The sequence below is a fragment of the Triticum dicoccoides genome, chromosome 5A (assembly GCF_002162155.2).
Source record: "Triticum dicoccoides isolate Atlit2015 ecotype Zavitan chromosome 5A, WEW_v2.0, whole genome shotgun sequence".
Classification (NCBI taxonomy): domain Eukaryota; kingdom Viridiplantae; phylum Streptophyta; class Magnoliopsida; order Poales; family Poaceae; genus Triticum; species Triticum dicoccoides.
The window spans coordinates 339,914,497-339,939,814 of NC_041388.1; the positions used below are offsets into that span (position 1 = coordinate 339,914,497).

The 25,318-nt window shown below is 44.2% G+C and overlaps 1 protein-coding gene across 3 annotated transcripts; it reads right to left on the reverse strand.

Moving 5' to 3' along the window:
- Positions 1-280: 280 nt before the first annotated feature.
- LOC119301384 (aminopeptidase M1-C-like) lies at positions 281-13,335 on the reverse strand. Of its 3 annotated transcripts, none has more exons than XM_037578349.1 (20): positions 13,038-13,334; positions 10,269-10,514; positions 10,042-10,187; positions 9,270-9,372; positions 8,831-9,017; positions 8,643-8,736; positions 8,350-8,503; positions 8,018-8,122; positions 7,813-7,929; positions 5,419-5,532; positions 4,465-4,647; positions 2,761-3,043; positions 2,566-2,687; positions 2,379-2,476; positions 1,950-2,127; positions 1,759-1,873; positions 1,606-1,673; positions 1,413-1,490; positions 887-931; positions 281-745 (listed from the first exon to the last, which is right to left on the reverse strand). In XM_037578349.1, the coding sequence occupies exons 1-20, from the start codon at positions 13,155-13,157 to the stop codon at positions 563-565; spliced, it is 2,739 nt and encodes a 912-aa protein (XP_037434246.1). In that variant the 5' UTR covers positions 13,158-13,334; the 3' UTR covers positions 281-562. The 3 variants fall into 3 exon arrangements, with proteins under 3 accessions (XP_037434246.1, XP_037434245.1, XP_037434244.1); XM_037578348.1 differs by having other exon boundaries at positions 857-931; positions 13,038-13,333; XM_037578347.1 differs by having other exon boundaries at positions 281-931; positions 13,038-13,335.
- Between the last annotated feature and the right edge of the window lie 11,983 nt (positions 13,336-25,318).

Sequence of the window (25,318 nt, forward strand, 5' to 3'; positions counted from 1 at the left end):
TTTGGTAACCAAATATTAATTGGGCACATACCTATTTTATCAGTTTAAGGAACACTACAACAGTCACTGCAAAAAACCATCTTATATTAAGGACAAAGAGAGCTGGAAAATCTATACTTTATAACCAAACACAATCTTTTTTTTGTGTATTTGCTTTGCATCAAGAGTTGTCCCGTATATTCCGTCGGCTCGGCTTTATAACCACACACGTGAAGTCTCCTCGTACATTCAGTTTACCAAAAAAGATACATCAAGGAGGCTTGTTCTAATGACACTGAGATTGGAGCTTTTCCAAAAATTTCTTTGTTTTGCCTGAATTTCCTCTTAATGGATATGCTACCTAGTTCCAACTTGACATTCTCATTGTTCATACAACCCGTTTGCACCACATGCATTCATAACAATCAATGATTTGGCTACAAACTGGCATCAGCTGACTCACTACCACCACCACTACAAATGTACAACCAAATACCATCTCAAGCCACAGTTTCTATGATAAGGCACAAATGCATTCTTATTGCCAACAACAACTGTAACCTAGCACTCTAGCTGCAGCACGTCAGGGCTTGGCCAGGAGCTCGCGCACCGTCTGTGCAAGCCCGGGCTCACTCCTGATGCCCTCGGCCCATCTCGCGCTGATCCGCACGCTTTCAAGGCTCTGCTTCAGCGTCCTCTCGAATCCGGGCTTTGTGCGCGTTGCAAAGAACTTGGAGATCTCTGCCGCCTTCTCGTTGGAGGTGAACTGACAAGAAACAAGGAAGTCCACATTAGCTATGGCCTTATGGAAATAATACCTGCAAAACTGGGGAATATGATCACGGAAATAGGGCAATAGAACTGTGATTAAATGTACCAATGGAACAATGTTTTTAACAAAACTCGCCTCCAAGCTCCCAGAAAATGTCCTTGAGATGCGCTCCCAGTTTTCCTGCAGACAGACAGAACGGGACAAATGTTAGCACCATGTTTTGAAATGTTTCAGTCTGCTAACACTAAGTATGAACCATCAGTCATCTCCTAAGGTGTCAGATGAAGGAACCACAAAAAATAGATGGTTGGGTGCTGCTGCCTCAAATTCACTCTATTTAAAATACATTCACAAGGGAAATCCATATACAGAGATCAGGATCCCGAAACAAATTCACAAACATAGTTCAGCTGTTTGCAAATATGCCACTTGACTTGAGATCTTGTAGACAAAAACAGAAGAACCCTGGGTCCTCTTTGTAATGCAGAAATCTCAATGAAGTTGGTAGAAAAGGAAACATCTCATGATTGGATATTCCAATTTGTTTAGAATACCTACAAGAATCTGATGTTCCAGACAGGACCCAGAAATAACGACTTTTACGCATCAACATGTCAACACACAGAGATAAAAGGGTCCTCGTTGTTAAAAGAGATCGTACCTTCAACCAGTTCCACGAAATTTCACGTGCCTCTGGTTGAATACCTCTAAGGAGCATAGATGCATCTTGATTGCGAACCTGACAAGCAAGAGAGGCATATGAGACCTGAGTACAGCTTGCCCTTGACACACAAGTAAGCTCATAGAGACCTTCGACTATAAATGTGGAAGAAAGTAATGATATTTGCATTTACCTCATTAGTGAAAATTAAATTCAGTGATTCAAGGACGATACTCTTATCCCGGCAAGAAGATAATATGCCTTCAAACAATAAAAAAAATGCTTTTAGAGCAACCAAAAACATGGGCAAGCTTTGTTAGTTTAACATGGTCAAAGGGCTGCACACCTAAGACTTGTAATCTTTCCTCCCCTTCAGCTGACTCCTTGTAGATTTTTCGGAGAGCATCATAACCGGATCTGTTTGAACTACTAACATTCTGCATCACAGAGAGGTATGCAGCCTGCAGAACAGCGCAAGTTACAAATGGAAGAAATAATCATAGGAGTACCACGTGAAGTGATAGCAAAAGGTAGGACCTTTCTAGTATCCGGAGGAAGAAGAGAAGTGCTGCGATCACGTGTGAAGATGTTAAAGCGCCTAACTCCTTCATTGATGGTCTTACCATATCCAAGTTGGACAAGTGCAGTCAACAGCAGTGGTCTAAGCATTACATCCAGGTGGCTCTCACCCTTCTTGGGGTCCCAGCCTAACTTTCTGAAAGATAAGTATCACATAGTCAAAAAGAAGAAACATAGGAAAATGTAGCAAATATACAGTAATAATGTGAAAGAATCATGCGATTGTCATGCATCGGCCTCAAAAGAAGGAATGTTCAAGCAATATGAGAAGTTAGGAAGAAGATTAATGACATATTATGTTTCCTTTTCCTTTTTGTGAAACAAAAGAGATGATCTATTGTGAGTGTAACACATTAAGAAACTCATAGCAGTTATGGTGAGGCATACTCTGCAGGTGACAAAAGAATCTTGATCAAAAGTTGCTTGATGTCACCAGCCAAGGCAGGAATAGCATCGGCAGATACTTTAGCAATACTTGCGGTTACCTGCCAATCCAAAGTAAAAGATATAGGCGATTTATCTTCATGAACAATAGAACACGATAGAATCAACTGGACCTACAGGATTTACGTACAGTGTTTATGTGTGAAAGAACACTATAATCAGCTTCCCCACGATAACCGTAGAGTAAACGTAGCAACGACGCAAATGTTTGCTGGCGGGCAATAGAAAGCGCATATAAGTCATCCACAATGCCTGCAATGGTAATGTTATAATACCTGACACCAAAATATTACAAGCAGATTCAACGGTCACATGTTGCGTTTACCAATTTTATCCATTAGTGAGAGCTTCTTGGTCTCCAACGCATTTTGAAGTGCAGCTGCAAGCTCATCGTCATATTTAACTCTGTAAAATCCAGTTCCATTTATATTCAACTTAGTCCAAAAGTTTCCGCCCTTCTTTCGGTCACCACATTGTGAATCAATGACCAGCTTATCACGTTTAAGTTTCAACAAGAACTTTTTCTGTGTATCATATGCACCACAGCCTGAAGTTACAGGGACAATCCACATGCCAGAGCCAGAGGACCCATCTAACAAAAACTGGGCCTGGAACAAACAGAAATCATTAAGTTCACGGAGAAAAATGCTATACATGAAGATCTATCGGTCAACGAGATCAAGTATTTAACATTTTCATTTATTAGAATTTTCACTTTAACCAATATAAAATATCCGCTTTTAAGACGCACTTCTGTGAGAACCCTCTATTTGCTTTGGTCTAGTGGCTAAGGGTGGTCTATTAACTCGTAGAGGGAATTGGGTACGGCAATACATGAAATAATTGGCAAATAACTGTAAAAAATCAACATATTTAAGGAAAGGAAGCCAGTCTGACCTAATACCATAATTTATCACTGCACATCAAATTATACATGGAGACTCACATTTGACAGGACAAATGTAATGATTATTTTTTGAATTGCTTGTCTAGATTTATTAGAAATAAACATCCTCTCAGAAAACTGAAAGAAAAGTAAAGAAATTCAAACATTATCCCAAATTGTCACCATTAAACATGCAAGTACATTACTACAGAAAAAGCATACTTCATGATTAAAGTTTGATAACTAATTCATGCCTATCGCCGTATAATACTAACGTCATCTGTAAGTCCGAATCTGACGCTTCCATTTCAAGCTGTTATAAAATTTAACACTAAACATTGCTCCCAAATATAAATTATTTTAACATTCAAATTAGCAATACATAACTGAAACTGCAGAAAACTGTGGTCTAGATCTTTTTGCAACCATCTGATTTAAATCAATAGTCATGCAGGATGTATATCCCTGGGCTGAGATGGGAACATGGGAAGTAATGTGCATTTAAACATGTCTCTCGTGATTTGTAGGGGAACTTCCGTGCCTATCTACCTTACCAAATTAATTGTAGGTTTCCTTATTAGCCTTATCTGGACTAGGGCCCAAAATAACCTTCAAACTTTCATCAACCAACGACTCAGATTGAAACCAGCTCTTACCTCTAATGTGGTAAGATAGAGCACCCTAAAAGAGCTCCAACTTCAGAACAAGATCTAATTCAGTTCTTCTATGAGATTCATGTAAGTTGTTGTTGATACCGTTCAGCCATACCCCAGAATATATGATCAGATACTAGGGCTGCTACGTAAATACGTGAATGCAACAAGTGACAGATCAATGGCCATACAGGCAGTACAACATTTCCAGTTTTTGACATCATTGAGTACAGTATTCTCAGAGGACCAGTTACAACAGTCAGTTATACGTCCACAAAATGGTATGGAACAAAAACAAAGGTTTGGTCAAGCTTTTGCCATAACCAGTTAGCAGATGATTTTCTTAAACAAGAAACTCCAAATGGCATGGCACGACTAGAACTTAACAAAATAGCAAGGGAATATTAACCAAACAAATGTGTACTTGGTTGTTCGTGTGATGATAAATGCATGATAGATACGAAGGATGGTATGTAAGATAACCTATTACCTGCTCAATCTCTATGTCATTCCCTTTAATTTTCGCATTAATAACAGGATAACCTTTTTGCTTCGTCCATGTAGTCATCAAATCCTTGACAGGTTCACCAGTTTCCTTTTCAAGAACAGCCCACAGGTCCTCGGTTTTAGCATTTGAGTATGCATATTTCTTCATATATGAAGCCATCGCTTTCTGCAAGAACACAGTTTCATATATATAGCATATGAGAATACACTAGGAGAACGACGTGGAGTTAAAAGAGGAGCAGGGGGAAATTACACAAAAAGGAGAGTGCAGCAATTCGTTTCACTAAATAATGTAATTAATTGAAAAATGAATTTTAACATAATAAGCTACTGTGCAGTTTGATAGATTCATTATATGATCAACAAAAGAGTCAAAGATCGTTAAATTTTACTCCTTTTTTTTCTGTGAACAAGTAATGTTATCCTGTGAGAATGACACATGCTACAACAATACATAAGATCACCATCACACCCATATCGATAAATCTGTCTCTATATGCTAATTTATCAAACCATCCGCCTTAAATCATGTGACCGGTGAAGTACAAATTGTCACATATGATGCTTGTATGCATTAAACAAGGGCAGGATAATCTACGAAGAAATGGCTATTTTGCTCCTAGAATATGTCTTCAAAGAACAGCAATCTCTCCCTAAAGCACCGCTGACAAAAGCATGTTTACCAACTAGTATGATTCAAGAGCATACAAACATTTTATGCAATGGACAAGCCATGGAGTTGTCTAGTGTTTCCACTACATGGAATAGTGGGGAAATGACATCAAAGTATCACTGTTTCCTTAAAGAACAAAATAAACTGGCTGAAAGTGATCTTGTATACTTTTAAGCAACGTGACGAGAAAAAGAATGCCAAGTCTAGGCAAGAAGAGTGAGTCGGTGACAAGTTTCTGGAGTTCAAGTAGAGGCAGTATTAGACCTGAAAACGCTCTGCGCCAAGGTAACTTTGTAGCATGCGAATAACAGAAGCACCCTTGTCATAGCTAATAGCATCAAAAATCTGATCAACTTCACTGGCATGGTGTATTTCAACCTGAGCATCCAGGAAAACGAATAGTGGAAAGTATAAAATGAATCACAAGTTAGCATTAGAGAAGTGAAAATATTAATGCCACGAACTGAATCTCTGTTGATGCATTGACTGAAGTTGCTCCCCAAAGTAAGATGCCACTTGTCAAAGTAGAGATTTAGGCATCAATTTTAATATTCCATAGAAATTTCATGAGTCAATCATGAATCGGCCAATAATTTGTTGGTAATAACATATTACGCAGTGTGCACCATCGTTACTTAAACATAACATTGTCAAAATTTACAGTTTAAAATAGATTCTTGCACTTCTATGATAGTAGAGTGAAACCTAACGCCGCCGCCACCCCCACCTACTCCCGCCCCCCTCGCCGCCGTCGGGAGACGCCGCCGGGCAAAGCCCGTGCAGCAGATGGCGGCGGCGGGCCTCTCTCTCTGGTCGCACGCGGAGGCCGGCCCTGGACGGCAAGGCGTGCGTCACAGAGCTGCGCGCCGGGGCGGATCAGGCCCTCCGGCCTCTTCTGCGGCGCGGCGGCGCTGGGCGTTGGGGCGGCGGCCCCAGGAAGCGGTGGCCCCCTCCTCTCCTTCCTCGCCATGGGGAGCGGCGGCTGGCCGTTTTGGCGGTGGATCTGCGCTCCTTTGCTCGGATCCAGTGGGCGCACATCGTCGGCGAGACGTGGCGGTGCTGGCCGTCCTGGCCGCGTGGGTGGCAGGGCGGATGCACGTGGTGGAGGCCCCGGCGGCTCTGGTTGGCGGCGGGTGGAGTTGCTGATCCCATCCTGCCTGGCCGAAGACGGCCTACTCGGCCGGGCTTGTCTGGCGAGGTTCTGCGGTGTGCCCTGGCTAGCGTGGTGCTGGCTGGGGCGACTGGTCTCCCCGTGCCAGTGGCCTCTACGTGGTGTAGGTGGTTCTGCCGATGGTGGGTCTAGCGCTACTCCCCCCCCCCCCCAGCGCCGGTCCGTGGTGGCCCTGTAGTGGCTTGCAGCATAGGTTGGTTGCGCGGGTGTGTGCCCGGCGGCTCCGACGCTTGGAGCTCGCCGGGCGGCGCGGGTTGGGCCGTGGCCCGGTGTGGTTGCGGCCTGGCCGTGGGTGGCTCCACGGTAGCTTGGCAGGTCGGCAGCGGCAGCGGTGGGCATGTTTCGGCATCGGCTTGTCTGTTGGCGGCTTGTGTCGGCCTTCGATCTGTCTCCTCGTCGTCCGGGTGCTATTTCCGTTGAACGGATGGCCCTCTCCCAACTGCGGCCCATCGCTAGTCTCGCGCTCGGGCTGCAGGACCGAGCTTGTCTCGTGCTCGGCTGCAGGAACACACTCGTCTCGCGCCCGGCAACAGGACCACGCTCGTCTTGCGCCCGGCAGCAGGACCGAGCCTGTCTTGCGCCCGGCAGCAGGACCATGCTCGTCACACGCCCGGTGTTGCAGGACAAATCGATGGAGCCTTGTTTGCCCCAGGATCCGATCATCTCTTCGGTTGGGGTAGCGGTGGGTATTGGGTGAGGCGGATCTAGGTCTTGGATGCCGGGGCGGTGGCCCTGGTAGTGGTAGCACGGTGCTCATGGGCAGAGCCCGACGCTCAGTACTGCCTGATGGCCATGGCCGCATGGGCGGCGTGGTTGTCGGGGAGTGCCTTTCGGTGGCGGTGAGTGTTGGCCGGGGTGAAAACCTACTCTATCTTCGGACAGACCGGCGGCGGCGTAGCTCGTTCCCTTCTTGAAGGCGTCGTCACATCTCTCATTGCTCGTCGTTTGGCTCCAGGGGAAACTCTAATCCTCGAATCGGGCGGTGTCGGCACTCCAGTGTCGTAACCTTCCTGAAGGCACTGTCTTGGAGTCCACGGTTCGTCATATGTGGCTTCATATCTTCACGGTGGCGTGTTCATTGTTGGAGCCCCCGATTGCTCTTGTAGTGCTAGGGGTCGTGTTGCTGCGCTTGGCGCCTATGTATCCTGTCTTGGGTGTGTGTGTTGTGGTGGAGTGCGTTTGTACCGGGTTGTTGTTGATCTTTGCTTTATATATAAAGCGGGGCGAAAGCCTTTTTCGGTATGATAGTAGAGTGCACGACATTGACAAATGACAACTATGGTTCCGGAGAATGTAGTGCACAACATATCCAACCACCGAAGCAGGCTATTGCACAGTAATAGACAATGAGATTACCTCAATAGGATGAGACGCATGTTTTTGTATAGCTCTTCTTATTTTTTGTGGAACTTCTTGTATTCATTTTACAAAAATTAATAAAAATACGCAGCAGAATCCTGCTGTTTCCCTATAAACAATGAGATTACCTCAATAGGATGAGACGCCTCTAGTGAATCCAGCCTGAGAGCAGTGGTTGTGCTATCGAGAAACTGTGTCCAGATATTCCATTGTGGAAAAAAAGAATCTACTGCTAGATGGCTCATCTGGGAAAACAAAAAGCCTATTCATTCAGTATACATTGATAACCTGATATTTCATTCTTTTAACTTTTGAGTGATCAAATTGTTTTACCCATGTAGCAAATCCCTCATTTAACCACAAGTGAGTCCACCATTCCATGGTTACAAGATTGCCAAACCATTGATGAGCCAATTCATGTGCCACAGTAATTGCAACCTAACAAAATACATGCTGAGGTCAATATAAAAAGGATGTTTACACATATAAAAGGTTTAATGACGAAAAAATGTTAAGAATTATTAGTGAATTATAGATGATCATGAGATAGTTTAGTTTTTCTTACTGAACCGATTTATGTATAGTAACATAGCACGGTTAGTTAAGAGGTGAACTGTAAACGATGAAAAGATAAGTTAAATAAGTTTCTGAGCTATGATAGATACACTCTGTTTGCTGGATGCTGATGAAGACTTGTCATCGAAAAGCAAAGCTACTTCCCGGTAAGTGACCAATCCGTAGTTCTCCATGGCTCCAGCAGCAAAATCGGGGATAGCAATCATATCCAACTTGGGGAGTGGATAAGGAGTGTCAAAGTAACTGAACAATTGAGGAAATGAGTTTTTTTGTTAATGTTACTGTTTCAGCAACAACCGTGGCTTTGACACAGTATTTCATTAACATCAATCATGTCTATTCTTTAGAAACCAAAGTGTGGAAGCACGGGTAGATATCTTACTCTTTATAGAGATTCAACGACTTCACTCCAACATCTAGTGCAAACTTCCCTTGGTTACTCTTACCAATTTGAGTGTACACACGAACTCTCGTGCCTGAATAAAATTAAACAAACAAATAAAATAAAGGGAAAGAGAAAGGTCTCATGCACACTCTTTGAATGGATGATTTCAGAAACAGAGATGATACCTTTTGTTGTCATACCCTCTACATATTCAAACAAACCGACAACTATGGCCACTAAATAAGTTGACATAGGTGGCGATTCCTGGTAACGCACAGTTTTGATAGGACCAGCAAATGTCGCGTTAGCTACTGGCATGTTGGACAGTGCTACCAGCTCAGATGGAACTTCAAGTGTAAGCTTGAACTTAGCCTGGAAAATCGAAACGGCAAAACAAGAAATGTTAGAAAATATATCTGACCTCACCGATGCTCTATGTGCACATATTTGAGGAACATAAAGTCGTGTGCTGGGCAGGGAGAATATGCTTCCACATATATTTAATTATATACATACTCAACTTATAAGGGACTAAGAATGTCAATCAAGAGTACCAAAATAGTTGATCGGAGCGGGAAAAATCTAATTACGTGAACACTCCTTCCAGCTATCATATATATTCACCTTGAATGCGGGCTCGTCCCAGCAGGGGAAGCACCGCCGTGCATCCACGGACTCAAACTGCGTCACCGCCATATTTCTCTCCTTTCCTTTATACTGGTACTTACTGCAATCAAATAGAATCAGAAAATCATAAATAGCAGGAAAGAAATTCATACCAAATTGCTCGATTGAACTCTTATCTATATCTATATCTATATATCTATCTATATCTATACCAATATAAAAAGACCCAAAGGGGCAGATCCAATTAATCTCAGCCATCAAACCATGTCAATCCAACGACCTAGATTGCTCCAATGGTGAGCTCTCAACATGTTGAGCATGCAATTGATAGCATACCAAACATCAACATCTATATTAATCTTATAATTAACATGTAATTGATATCCTACCTAATATCAACATGCAGTTAATTTTCTCCTTAATATCAATGTGCATTGCACATGCTCATTTACTAGTTTTAGAAATAGATCATATAATACTATAATGGCTTCACAGTGAACTTCCTAAGCACAAACTAGTGCAAAAATTCGTCGAATTCATAGTAAGTGCATTCTCGGGAGTTGGAACTGGTCACTTGGTTGGTCGGTGAGTAACTAATCGGGAGTAGTTAATACAGAACACAGTTCAACTTTTCCCCTTTTGTCATTTTCTATTGGTATCTTTTGGAACAAATCATGACATGGTTTCCTACAAATGTTGGGGGGTCGTTGATCATGATGTGCGGTGTAAATACCAAGGGCGGCAGATTCCAGAAGAAGTCGTTGCATACCTCCTGTAGAAACCTCTCATCTGGTCGTTGAGAGTGCCGTTGAAGTCCATCTTGAGCAGGCCCTCGCCGAGGGGCAGCTGCTTGGCGAACCCGAGCACCAACACACCGTCATCCTTGAAGAACACCACCTCCGTGGGCTCCAAAGCCTGCGAGAACCGTGCCGGCGAAGGACGATGAGGACAGGGCGAGGTCTCCAGGAATTTCATAATCCTTCTCATTCTCCTTACCTGGAAGCGGATGGAGGCGCGGTTGACGGAGAGGTCGAGGGCGTTGAGCACGAGGAAGCGGGTGGGCGCGGAGACGGCGACGGAGATGGCCACCGAGCCGGAGAAGGTGCAGGCGACGAGGTCGGGGCGGAGGAAGAGCTCGTAGCGGCGCGGCGCTGCGAAGCTCGGCAGCCGCGCCTTGCCCCGGAACTGGTCCGCCGAGCCGCCCGCCGCAGGCGCGCCGGGAGATGCCTTGAGATTCGCGCCCTGCGTGCGTGTGCATCCGGCCCGTTGTTGTTTAGCGCGACGGAAGACGAGAGCAGCAAAGGGAAGGGGGAAAAGCTTTTACAATTTTCTTTTGTTTCTAGAATATTTTTTTTGCGATTAGAATATATACATTTTGTGCGCCATTTTCGAAAATGCATGTTCTCCCTTTTTTGTCAATTCTCTCCTTTTTCATCTATATCTATATCTATATCTATATATTTATATATCAATATAAAAAACTCAAAGTGGGAGATCCAACTAATCTCAACCATCAAACCAGGTCAATTCAACGACTTAGATTGTTTCAACGACGAGTGTTTAACATGTTTAGCACTCAATTTACTACTCCCTCCGTCTATGTGTGTAAGTCATCTTACGAAAATCAAATAATCCCAAAACACTTAGGCACGATGCATTAACGTCTACCTCGTTTCTTGTTTCTTGACATATCAACCAATAAGAGATGTGGGTGTGCATGCTTTTAATGACTTGAGACTACCAAACACGACATGCAGTGGTTAGTTTATTGCATGCAATGCTATTAATTAGCAAATAAACATTAAATTCTCTCGTTTTCCCCTCCTCCTTGGTCACGGTGCACAACCTAAAATGATTTATTCACCTAGACGGAGGGAGTATCAATGTTAGCGATAATCATGTAATTAATGCGTAAAAAGCATCCTACCTAACTTACTATCAATGTTAGCACTAATCATGTAGTTAATGCGTAAAAATATCCTACCAACTATTTACATGCAATTAATATATTATCTAATATCAGCTATTCTACCTAATATCTCCGCTCAATTGATACTTCCTACTAGCATCAATGTGCATTGCATGTACACATTTAGTAATTACCACTAAAATAGAGTACTCACTTAATACATCCAGATGTGATTTTAAAGCAAATTATTAATTATGAAATTCTATTGATGTTATATTATTTATAGTGTATCTGATCTTTTGTTGTAAAGATGCATATTGTATTGTTTTCTTCCTGTTTCACAAATCGGTAGCCATTTTCATACACCTAATAATGAATCCAATAAACAACAATATAATTAATCAAAATATCTAATAATCTCTATCTCTACTCTCTACTTACTTAAAAAGAACCTAAGGTTCCATCTTTCACTCTATCCTACGTTTTTCACCCCCTTTTGGTTTTTATCAAACCAATTTTTACCCAATAAAACAGATCAATTTACGGTATAGCAATAATTCATGGTCTATAAAAAATTTGTTTCTTATGGTAAAACCTGATAAGTGTCGGCCATATAAATAGCAATAAATATATGACTAGAAGCAAATAAGTAACAATTAATTATTTGGTAACATATCTATTTTATCAGTTAGAGAAATGGCTGGAAAATCTATGCTTTTAACACGGAAAATCTATACTTCATAACCAAAACATAAATCTTATTTTGTGTATTTGTTTGACATCAAGATTTGACCCATATAGTCCTCCTATTGTGTTAAAATATCTATGAGAAAGAATCACGTGCACTCCAGCTTTGTTGTGCCTCTGGTGACATCTACAAAAAAATATTAAAACATTTACAAAATCTGGAGCTCTTAGTGTCTATGGACACAATCATTATCTTCAGATTTGCGGCGACTTTTAACTGTTATTTGCGCCTTCCGGCCAGCCGGCCGGACGTGAGAATGCGATAGCTAGCTTATCGGCGATAGCCAAAGATTGGGTACAACACGAACCCACGCTCCACGTGATGATAATACAGCGTGAACTACCGCCTATCAAGATCGAGAGCACCCAGCGGTAATATTCGACACAGATCGTAGCAAGTACTACTACTGCTAGTACGTTGAAGCGAAATCGGGTTCGGACAGTAGCCCATTCCGTTCGCAGCTCAGCAGGGGGGTCACCCGCCCGCACGTTGCCTAGATTACATAGATATATAGTCAGAATGTCAGATGGATTCGTTGATTGCCGTCACGCGGGCAAGGGGATAGAGGATAGATAGACCCCAGTTGGAGTTACCTGCCCACCACCACGTGAAGTCTCCGTCCATCAGTATCAATAGAACAATGCCCATGCGTTGCAACGAGATATAAATATTCTAGTACGTTAGCATGTGATTTATCTGTCAATAATAATGTGATTGTGTAAATAAGTGTTCATCAAATTCTGCCCGTGAATTATCTTATATTTTGATTAGAAGTTTGGTAAGTAAATTAAAGTGAAATTGGTTCATAAGGTATGTAAACTAAGGTGATTAATTATTATATATATGAAAGGTTGGACGAAGGGACGGTGGAAAAAAATGAAATAGGAACCTTACGTTTTTTTAAGTAGTATACAGACGAGCCCTCCCTAATCAGTATCAACTAGCCCTCTCTAAAAGAAATAACCCCGCCGCATGCGGTATCGACGCATGCAGCAGATGCGCCGCATGATAGTCGAATAGTAAATGCAGAGGATGCGCCGTGTGACAATCGGATACTGCAGCACTACTAGACAACTTTGTAGTAATCTCGTAGGGATCGATACCGCACCTCGCCGTGGGACGCCATCTTCCTGGCGCCACCGGTGGCGGCGGCGGCCGCGACGACGCCGAGGAGGAGCGCCACCACCACGGGCAGCACGGCGCCGGCGCCGGCGCGGGATGGAGCCATGGAAACAACGGAACGGACGCCGCGCGCTCCTTCCCGTGCGCGAGCGCGCGTTGTCGATGGCAGCAGGCAGCTGTGAGTGGGCCGGGAGGGAGCCTTCCTGCCGGCTTACCGCCACTGACCGAGCGAGCGAAGGAGTGAGCGCGAGCGGGGGGTGGGGTGGGGTGGGGAGGAGCACTGGTGGCTGCCGCGCGCTGTATAGTATGGAGCGAAGGCAGCGGGGGCGGGTTGACTGGGCCGAGCCGATGGAGGGGGCGGCACGTCAGCCAAGATAGAGTTGGATCGAGTGAACCGCCGCACTCGCGCGCAGATGGATCCAGGCCGACGGACGCGCCCGGCCAGCCGAGCCAGTCATGGATTCTGGCTGTGCATGCATGACGCACGCCAATTCTCCTACTAGTAGTACTTCTCGCTAGTGTGGCGTGGCTGGTGCCTACTCCCAAGCCCGGTCGCCGGCGCCGGTCGGTCCCGCTGTGATCTTGAGCATTTAATTAGCACAATCAAACATGATTTGCTGCTCACCAATCGGAATATGCGGTACGCAATCGTAGTACGTGAGATTTTTGGATTTACATATTCCTGGTCTCTCCGTCAAATCCAACCATGTGCTCTCGCGCAAAATAATACGGAGTAAAATAAACAATTTGTCTAATTCATATCTAGATGTTTTATAAGGATGTCACATCTAACCTCCCATAAATATATAATGAAGCAATAAGAAACAAAAAAACTAGAACAAAAAAAATAAATCACAAACAAAGTGAAAATCAGCTTAGATGTGACATAACTATGTCACATCTAGATGTGTCCTAAACAGACCCTAAAATAAAATCCGACCATGTGCTCCGAAGACGCGTCCATGTCCAAATGTCGTGTACCCATGTGTAGCGGCTTCAGGGAAAATATCAATACTGTCACGTTACAATATCAGTGTAAATATTTTATCCAGTTCTGTGTTCCAACTTAATCTGCTCTCACGTTACAACCTCTATTTCACAATTTTTTGCCTAAATGATGAGTGCCACACGTGTAGCACGAAATAACACCGTCCTGACGTTTTTACAGTTAAAGTTGTCATCCAAAAAAATAAAAAAAATAAAATTTACCATCCAAACAGAAAGTTATCATGTTTCACAACTGAAGTTGTCACCCTCAAGTAACTAAAGTTGTCATAAAGAATAAATTTTAATTTGTCGTCACATTATTCTCTGACCTCCTAACATTTCCGTGTTAGCCGCAACGTTTAATGGCTTTAGTTGCACCAAATAGGAATGCGATAATTTCCTTTTACTAGGATATATGCAATACTAGAAATATCTTATAATCAATTCTTTTCTGATGCTTACCAAATATGAGAGGTAGGTAACCTATTATCTCTCATTGGTGATCTGTTAGCTCGTAAGTTCAATCTTAGCCATTGAATTAGAAATAATGAATGATCTATAATAGTTGGAACACCTTAAAATTTCTCGTTACTTTTTTTCAGGAAACTTTCGGTCTATTCATTTAAAATCATGTTAGAATAATGAACAACAAAAACAATAAAAATTACATCTGTAATCGTAGACCACCTGGCGACGACTACAAGCAATGAAACAAGCTGAAGGCGCACCGCCGTCATCGTCCCTCCTTCGTCGGAGCCGGGCAAAACTTGTTGTAGTAGATAGTCGGAAAGTCATCGTACTAACAACCTATAGGACCATCGCACCAGAACAACAACCGCCACTGATGAAGAAACGCGTAGATCGAAAGGATCCATCCTGAAGACACATAAACGGAGACGAACGATAACCGGATTCGAGTAGATTCACCAAAAACAACCAACGGCCAAATCCTATGAGATCTGTTGGAGAGACACCTCCACACACCCTCCGACGATGCTAGATGCACCACCCGAACGGAGGCCAGACGGGCATAACCTTATTCCATTTTCAGGGATTCGTCGTTGTCTCGTCTTTCTAAGCAAGACACAAAGCCTAACAAAACCAAAATAAATATCTAAAAACGGAGCCCTTTTGCCGGCAAGTGCCAGGATCCATCGCACCCCCATGGCCCTAGGGCCACCGGAGATGAGACGCACCAATTGTGGCTCTGGCGGGAGACAAAGGAACTCTAACTTTTTTGGAGGAGGCGGCGGCAGTTGCATGTGTGCGCGTAGAATAAAACTCTCGGTGCGGGACGGCGCTTGGTGAAGGAAATATGCCCTAGAGGCAATAATAAAGTTATTATTTATTTCCTTATATCATGGTAAATGTTTATTATTCATGATAGAATTGTATTAACCGGAAACATAATACATGTGTGAATACATAGACAAATAGAGTGTCACTAATATGCATCTACTTGACTAGCTCATTGATCAAAGATGGTTATGTTTCCTAGCCATAGACATGAGTTGTCATTTGATTAACGGGATCACATCATTAGAAGGATGATGTGATTGACTTGACACATTCCGTTAGCTTAGCACTTGATCGTTTAGTATGTTGCTATTGCTTTCTTCATGACTTATACATGTTCCTATGACTATGAGATTATGCAACTCCTGTTTACCGGAGGAACACTTTGTGTGCTACCAAACGTTACAACGTAACTGGGTGATTATAAAGGTGCTCTACAGGTGTCTCTAAAGGTACTTGTTGAGTTGGCGTATTTTGAGATTAGGATTTGTCACTCCGATTGTCGGAGAGGTATCTCTGGGCCCTCTCGGTAATGCACATCACTGTAAGCCTTGCAAGCAATGTGACTAATGAGTTAGTTGCGGGATGATGCATTACGGAATGAGTAAAGAGACTTGCCGGTAATGAGATTGAACTAGGTATTGAGATACCGACGATCGAATCTCGGGCAAGTAACATACCGATGACAAAGGGAACAACGTATGCTATTATGCAGTTTGACCGATAAAGATCTTCGTAGAATATGTGGGATCCAATATGAACATATAGGTTCCGCTATTGGTTATTGACCGGAGACGTGTCTCGGTCATGTCTACATAGTTCTCGAACCTGTAGGGTCCGCACGCTTAAAGTTCGGTGACGATCGGTATTATGAGTTTTTGTGTTTTGATGTACCGAAGGTAGTTCGGAGTCTCGGATATGACCACGGACATGATGAGGAGTCTCGAAATGGTCGATACATAAAGATCGGTATATTGGACGACTATATTCGGACACCGGAAGTGTTCCGGGTGATTTCAGAGAAAACCGGAGTGTCGGAGGGTTACCGAAACCCCCCGGGAGAAATAATGGGCCTTATGGGCCTTAGTGGAGAGAGAGAGGGCTGGCCTAGGGCAGGCCGTGCGCCCCTCCCCCTCTGGTCTGAATTGGACTAGGAGAGGGGGGCGGCGCCCCCCTTTCCTTCTCCCTCTCCCCCTCCTAGTAGGAGTAGGAAAGAGGGGAGTCTTACTCCTACTAGGAGGAGGACTCCTCCTCCTGGCGCGCCATAGAGGGCCGGCCGGACTCCCCCCTTTGCTCCTTTATATACGGGGGCAGGGGGCACCTCTAGACACACAAGTTGATCATTGATCCCTTAGCCGTGTGCGGTGCCCCCCTCCACCATAATCCACCTCGATCATATCGTAGCGGTGCTTAGGCGAAGCCCTGCGTCGGTAGCAACATCATCACCGTCGTGCTGACGGAACTCTCCTGTGAAGCTCTGCAGGATCGGAGTTCGTGGGACGTCATCGAGTTGAACGTGTGCTGAACTCGAAGGTGCCATGCGTTCGGTACTTGGATCGGTCGGATCGTGAAGACGTTCGACTACATCAACCGCGTTCTCATAATGCTTCCACTTACGGTCTACGAGGGTACGTGGACGATACTATTCCCTCTCGTTGCTATACATCACCATGATCTTGCGTGTGCGTAGAATTTTTTTTGAAATTACTACGTTCCCCAACAGTGGCATTCGAGCCAGGTTTTATGCGTAGATGTTATATGCACGAGTAGAACACAAGTGAGTTGTGGGTGATACAAGTCATACTGCTTACCAGCATATCATACTTTGGTTCGGCAGTATTGTTGGATGAAGCGGCCCGGACCGACATTACGCGTATGCTTACGCGAGACTGGTTCTACCGACGTGCTTGGCACACAGGTGGCTGGCGGGTGTCAGTTTCTCCAACTTTAGTTGGACCGAGTGTGGCTACGCCCGGTCCTTGAGAAGGTTAAAACAACACTAACTTGACAAACTATCATTGTGGTTTTGATGCGTATGTAAGAATGGTTCTTGCTCAGCCCATAGCAGCCACGTAAAACTTGCAACAACAAAGTAGAGGATGTCTAACTTGTTTTTGCAGGGCATGTTGTGATGTGATATGGTCAAGAAATGATGCTATATTTTGTTGTATGAGATGATCATGTTTTGTAACCGAGTTATCGGCAACTGGCAGGAGCCATATGGTTGTCGCTTTATTGTATGCAATGCAATCGCCCTGTAATTGTTTTACTTTATCACTAAGCGGTAGTGATAGTCGTAGAAGCAATAGTTGGCGAGATGACAACAATGCTACGATGGAGATCAAGGTATCGCGCCGGTGACAATGGTGATCATGACGGTGCTTCGGAGATGGAGATCACAAACACAAGATGATGATGGCCATATCACATCACTTATATTGATTGCATGTGATGTTTATCTTTTATGCATCTTATTTTGCTTTGATTGACGGTAGCATTATAAGATGATCTCTCACTAAATTTCAAGATAAAAGTGTTCTCCCCGAGTATGCACCGTTGCCAAAGTTCGTCGTGCCGAGACACCACGTGATGATCGGGTGTGATAAGCTCTACGTTCATCTACAACGGGTGCAAGCCAGTTTTGCACACGCAGAATACTCGGGTTAAATTTGACGAGCCTAGCATATGCACATATGGCCTCAGAACACTGAGACCGAAAGGTCGAGCGTGAATCATATAGTAGATATAATCAACATAGTGATGTTCACCATTGAAAACTACTCTATCTCACGTGATGATCGGACATGGTTTAGTTGATTTGGATCACGTGATCACTTAGATGATTAGAGGGATGTCTATCTAAGTGGGAGTTCTTAAGTAATATGATTAATTGAACTTAAATTTATCATGAACTTAGTACCTGATAGTATTTTGCTTGTCTATGTTGATTGTAGATAGATGGCCCGTGTTGTTGTTCCGTTGAATTTTAATGCGTTCCTTGAGAAAGCAAAGTTGAAAGATGATGGTAGCAATTACACGGACTGGGTCCGTAACTTGAGGATTATCCTCATTACTGGCACCACTGGGTGCCAGGCCTACTGCAGATGCTGCTGATGACGTTAAGAACGTCTGGCAGAGTAAAGCTAATGACTACTCGATAGTTCAGTGTGCCATGCTTTACGTCTTAGAACCGGGACTTCAACGACGTTTTGAACGTCATGGAGCATATGAGATGTTCCAGGAGTTGAAGTTAATATTTCAAGCAAATGCCCGGATTGAGAGATATGAAGTCTCCAATAAGTTCTATAGCTGCAAGATGGAGGAGAATAGTTCTGTCAGTGAACATATACTCAAAATGTCTGGGTATCATAATCACTTGACTCAACTGGGAGTTAATCTTCCTGTTGATAGTTTCATTGACAGAGTTCTTCAATCACTACCACCAAGCTACAAGAGCTTCGTGATGAACTATAATATGCAAGGGATGAATAAGACAATTCCCGAGCTCTTCGCAATGCTAAAAGCAGCGGAGGTAGAAATCAAGAAGGAGCATCAAGTGTTGATGGTCAACAAGACCACCAATTTCAAGAAAAAGGGTAAAGGGAAGAAGAAGAAGGGGAACTTTAAGAAGAACAGCAAACAAGTTGCTGCTCAGGAGAAGAAACCCAAGTCTCGACCTAAGCCTGAGACTGAGTGTTTCTACCACAAACAAACTGGTCACTGGAAGTAGAACTGCCCCAAGTATTTGGCGGATAAGAAGGATGGCAAGGTGAACAAAGGTATATGTGATATACATGTTGTTGATGTGTACCTTACCAGAGCTCGCAGTAGCACCTGGGTATTTGATACTGGTTCTGTTGCTAATATTTGCAACTCGAAACAAGGACTAGGGATTAAGCGAAGACTGGCTAAGGACGAGGTGACGATGCGCGTGGGAAATGGTTCCAAAGTCGATGTGATCGCCGTCGGCATGCTACCTCTACATCTACCTTCAGGATTAGTTTTAGACCTAAATAATTGTTATTTGGTGCCAGCGTTAAGCATGAACATTATATCTGGATCTTATTTGATGCGAGACGGTTATTCATTTAAATCTGAGAATAATGGTTGTTCTATTTATATGAGTAATATCTTTTATGGTCATGCACCCTTGAAGAGTGGTCTATTTTTGTTGAATCTCGATAGTAGTGATACATATATTCATAATGTTGAAGCCAAAAGATGCAGAGTTGATAATGATAGTGCAACTTATTTGTGGCACTGCCGTTTAGGTCATATTGGTATAAAGCGCATGAAGAACTCCATACTGATGGACTTTTGGAATCACTTGATTATGAATCACTTGGTACTTGCGAACCATGCTGAAAGATCGTGGATGTCACCTAGAGGGGGTGAATAGGCGTTTTAAAATATTTACGGTTGAGGCTTGAACAAATGCGGAATAAACCTAGCGGTTAATTTGTCAAGCACAAAACCTACAACAACTAGGCTCACCTATGTGCACCAACAACTTATGCTAAGCAAGATAAACTACTAAGTGATAGCAAGCTATATGACAAGAAACAATATGGCTATATATCACAAAGTAAAGTGCATAAGTAAAGGGCTCGGGTAAGAGATAACCGAGGCACGCATAGACGATGATGTATCCCGAAGTTCACACCCTTGCGGATGCTAATCTCCGTTTGGAGCGGTGTGGAGGCACAATGCTCCCCAAGAAGCCACTAGGGCCACCGTAATCTCCTCACTCCCTCGCACAATGCAAGATGCCGTGATTCCACTAAGGGACCCTTGAGGGCGGTCACCGAACCCGTACAAATGGCAACCCTTGAGGGCGGTCACCGAACCCGTACAAATGGCAACCCTTGGGGGCAGTCACCGAACCCGTACACTTTGGCAACCCTTGGGGACGGTCACCGGTACCCGTCAAATTGCTCGGGGCGATCTCCACAACCTAATTGGAGACCCCGACGCTTGCCCGGAGCTTTACACCACAATGATTGAGCTCCAAACACCACCAACCGTCTAGGGCGCCCAAGCACCCAAGAGGAACAAGCTCAAGGGCACCAAGCACCCAAGAGTAATAAGCTTCTCAACTTGTAACTTCCACGTATCACCGTGGAGAACTCAAACCGATGCACCAAATGCAATGGCAAGGGCACACGGAGTGCCCAAGTCCTTCTCTCTCAAATCCCATCGAAGCAACTAATGCTAGGGAGGAAAATGAGAGGAAGAACAAGAAAGATAACACCAAGAACTCCAAGATCTAGATCCAAGGGGTTCCCCTCACATAGAGGAGAAAGTGATTGGTGGAAATGTGGATCTAGATCTCCTCTCTCTTTTCCCTCAAAAACTAGCAAGAATCCATGGAGGGATTGAGAGTTAGCAAGCTCGAAGAAGGTCAACAATGGTGGAAGAACACGAGCTCAAAGGATAAGGTTCAATAGGGAAGAAGACCCCCTTTTATAGGAGGGAAAAAACCAACCGTTATGTGCTCAGCCTGCACACGAGCGGTACTACCGCTCGGACGGAAGAAGCAGGGAAAGGGAGCAACAAAACATGAACCTTGGGGCGGTAGTACCGCTTATAAGCGGTACTACCGCTCACCCCAGCGGCACTACCGCTGGAGGAGCAGAACACGGGACCAAAAGAGGCAGGGCAGAGCAGAGTACCGCGGCAGTAATGCAGTAGCAGTACTACTGCCCGACCGGAGCGGTACTACCGCTTAGGCAGAACTACCGTGTCTTACTGCCGTGCAACTACTACTAAACCCGACACGAAAAGTGCAGGACCCAAAATCGAGGCAGAAGTAGAGCAGTACTGCAGCGGTACTACGGCTGAGAGCTCCAAGCGGTACTACCGCTTGGGCTCACGGTACTACCGCTGGGACCAGACAAAAGCCACTTCCAAGAAAACAAGAACTTCTATAACTTCTGCATATGAGCTCCGAATTGAGCAAACTCAAGCTTGTTGGAAACAAGACGACGAGTAGCATCAAATAGAGGAGTGAAATAGAGGAGTGAAACCTCCAACCGAGAAGAACCGACAAAACCTCCAACATCGAAAACATCATAGAAGATGCATGTGAACTTCATTTTCGATGAACTCGAGCTTGTCATCAAGATGACCATAAGCTCTAAGACTCACAAAGCGAACCAAACAAGAACCAGTAAAGATGATGCAAGGATGCAATGGTTTGAGCTCTCTATGAACGATATGATCAAGCTACTCATCGAGAGCCCCCCTTGATAGTACGACAATAGATCCTATAACCCAGTCTCCCAACTGTTGGGGAACGTAGTAATTTCAAAAAAATTCCTACGCACACGCAAGATCATGGTGATGCATAGCAACGAGAGGGGAGAGTGTTGTCTACGTACCCTTGTAGACCGGAAGCAGAAGCGTTAGCACAACGCGGTTGATGTAGTCGTACGTCTTCACGGCCCGACCGATCAAGCACCGAAACTACGGCACCTCCGAGTTCTAGCACACGTTCAGCTCGATGACAATCCCCGGACTCCGACCCAGCAGAATGTCGGGGAAGAGTTCCATCAGCATGACGGCGTGGCGACGATCTTGATGTTCTACTTCGCCTAAGCACCGCTACAATATTATCGAGGATTATGGTGGAGGAGGGCACCGCACACGGCTAATAGATCTCAAGGATCAATTGTCGTGTCTAGAGGTGCCCCCTGCCCCCGTATATAAAGGAGCAAGGGGGAGGGGCGGCCGGCCAGGAGGAGGCGCACCAGGGAGGAGTCCTACTCCTACCGGGAGTAGGACTCCCTCCTTTCCTTGTCCAACTAGGAGAGGGGGAAGGAAGGGAGAGAGGAGAGAAAGGAAAGGGGGGGGGCGCCGCCCCTCCCTCCTTGTCCAATTCGGACTAGAGGGGGAGGGGGCGCGCAACCTGCCCTGGCCGCCCCTCCTCTGCTCCACTTTGGGCCCATGAGGCCCATTAACCCCCCTGGGGTGGTTCCGGTAACCCCCGGTACTCTGTTTTATATCTGATAACTCCCGGAACCATTCCTGTGTCTGTATATAGTCGTCCAATATATCAATCTTTATGTCTCGACTATTTCGAGACTCCTCCTTATGTCCGTGATCACATCCGGGACTCCGAACAACCTTCGGTACATCAAAATATGTAAACTCATAATGAAACTGTCATCGTAACGTTAAGCGTGCGGACCATACGGGTTCGAGAACAATGTAGACATGACCGAGACACATCTCCGGTCAATAACAAATAGCGGAACCTGGATGCTCATATTGGCTCCTACATATTCTACGAAGATCTTTTATCGGTCAGACCGCATAACAACATACGTTGTTCCCTTTGTCATCGGTATGTTACTTACCCGAGATTTGATCGTCGGTATCTCAATACCTAGTTCAATCTCGTTACCTGCAAGTCTCTTTACTCGTTCCGTAATACATCATCCCGCAACTAACTTATTAGTTGCAATGCTTGCAAGGCTTATGTGATATGCATTACCGAGAGGGCCCAGAGATACCTCTCCGACAATCGGAGTGACAAATCCTAATCTCGAAATACGCCAACCCAACAAGTACCTTCGGAGACACCTGTAGAGCACCTTTATAATCACCCAGTTACGTTGTGACGTTTGGTAGCACACAAAGTGTTCCTCCGGTAAACAGGAGTTGCATAATCTCATAGTCATAGGAACATGTATAAGTCATGAAGAAAGCAATAGCAACAAACTAAACGATCAAGTGGTAAGCTAACGAAATGGGTCAAGTCAATCACATCATTCTCCTAATGATGTGATCCTGTTAATCAAAGGACAACTCATGTTTATGGTTAGGAAACATAACCATCTTTGATCAACGAGCTAGTCAAGTAGAGGCATACTAGTGACACTATGTTTGTCTATGTATTCACACATGTATTATGTTTCCGGTCAATACAATTCTAGCATGAATAATAAACATTTATCATGATATAAGGAAATAAATAATAACTTTATTATTGCCTCTAGGGCATATTTCCTTTAGTCTCCCACTTGCACTAGAGTCAATAATCTAGATTACACAGTAATGATTATAACACCCATGGAGCCTTGGTGATGATCATGTTTTGCTCGTGGAAGAGGCTTAGTCAGCGGGTCTGCAACATTCAGATCCGTATGTATCTTGCAAATTTCTATCTCTCCCACTTGGACTAAATCCCGAATGGAATTGAAGCGTCTCTTGATGTGCTTGGTTCTCTTGTGAAATCTAGATTCCTTTGCCAAGGCAATTGCCCCAGTATTGTCACAAAAGATTTTCATTGGACCCGATGCACTAGGTATGACACCTAGATCGGATATGAACTCCTTCATCCAGACTCCTTCATTTGTTGCTTCCGAAGCAGCTATGTACTCTGCTTCACATGTAGATCCCACCACGACGCTTTGTTTAGAACTGCACCAACTGACAGCTCCACCGTTCAGTAAAAACACGTATCCGGTTTGCGATTTAGAATCGTCCGGATCAGTGTCAAAGCTTGCATCAACGTAACCATTTACGATGAGCTCTTTGTCACCTCCATATACGAGAAACATATCCTTAGTCCTTTTCAGGTATTTCAGGATGTTCTTGACCGCTATCCAGTTATCCACTCCTGGATTACTTTGGTACCTCCCTGCTAGACTTACAGCAAGGCACACATCAGGTCTGGTACACAGCATTGCATACATGATAAAGCCTATGGCTGAAGGATAGGGAACATCTTTCATTTTCTCTCTATCTTCTGCGGTGGTCGAACATTGAGTCTTACTCAACTTCACACCTTGTAACACAGGCAAGAACCCTTTCTTTGCTTGATCCATTTTGAACTTATTCAAAACCTTGTCAAGGTATGTGCTTTGTGAAAGTCCAATTAAGCGTCTTGATCTATCTCTATAGATCTTAATGCCCAATATGTAAGCAGCTTCACCGAGGTCTTTCATTGAAAAACTCTTATTCAAGTATCCCTTTATGCTATCCAGAAATTCTATATCATTTCCAATCAATAATATGTCATCCACATATAATATCAGAAATGCTACAGAGCTCCCACTCACTTTCTTGTAAATACAGGCTTCTCCAAAAGTCTGTACAAAACCAAATGCTTTGATCACACTATCAAAGCGTTTATTCCAACTCTGAGAGGCTTGCACCAGTCCATAAATGGATTGCTGGAGCTTGCACACTTTGTTAGCTCCCTTTGGATCGACAAAACCTCCTGGTTGCATCATATACAACTCTTCTTCCAGAAATCTATTCAGGAATGCAGTTTTGACATCCATTTGCCAAATTTCATAATCATAAAATGCGGCAATTGCTAACATGATCCGGCCCTGAAGTTCAAATCGGCAGCTGAAACTAAGCTTGTTGACTTCGTGCCTGGCGATTCGTCCAAGCAGTTTAGCATCAGTGCCCACTTGGATCCGAAATAGGAAAGCGCGCTCATCGAGTTCATCCATGAGAATCGGGACATTTTTGCATGGAAGCCCTCTGACATGCCAGGTGTACCGAGGCAACTCGCTGAGCACACCCTTAATGTGGATCCTAAATACAAACCGGTGAAACAGTTCCTCCGCCGGTTTAACGAAGAAAGACGCAAGGCAATTGGAGAAGAGGTAGCCAGACTCTTAGCAGCTGGCTTTATTATTGAAGTTTTCCACCCTGAGTGGCTTGCCAATCCGGTGCTGGTCCTTAAGAAAAACGGCACCTGGCGCATGTGCGTGGATTACACGGATCTTAATAAGGCTTGTCCAGCAGATCCTTTTGCCCTCCCCCGTATTGATCAAATTATTGATGCTACAGCGGGTTGTGAGCGTTTGAGTTTTTTGGATGCATATTCTGGCTATCATCAGATCAAAATGGCAGTTAAGGACCAGGAGAAGACGGCATTCATAACTCCCTTTGGAGCCTTCTGCTATGTGTCTATGCCCTTTGGGCTCAAGAGTGCCCAGGGAACTTATCAACAGTGTGTACACA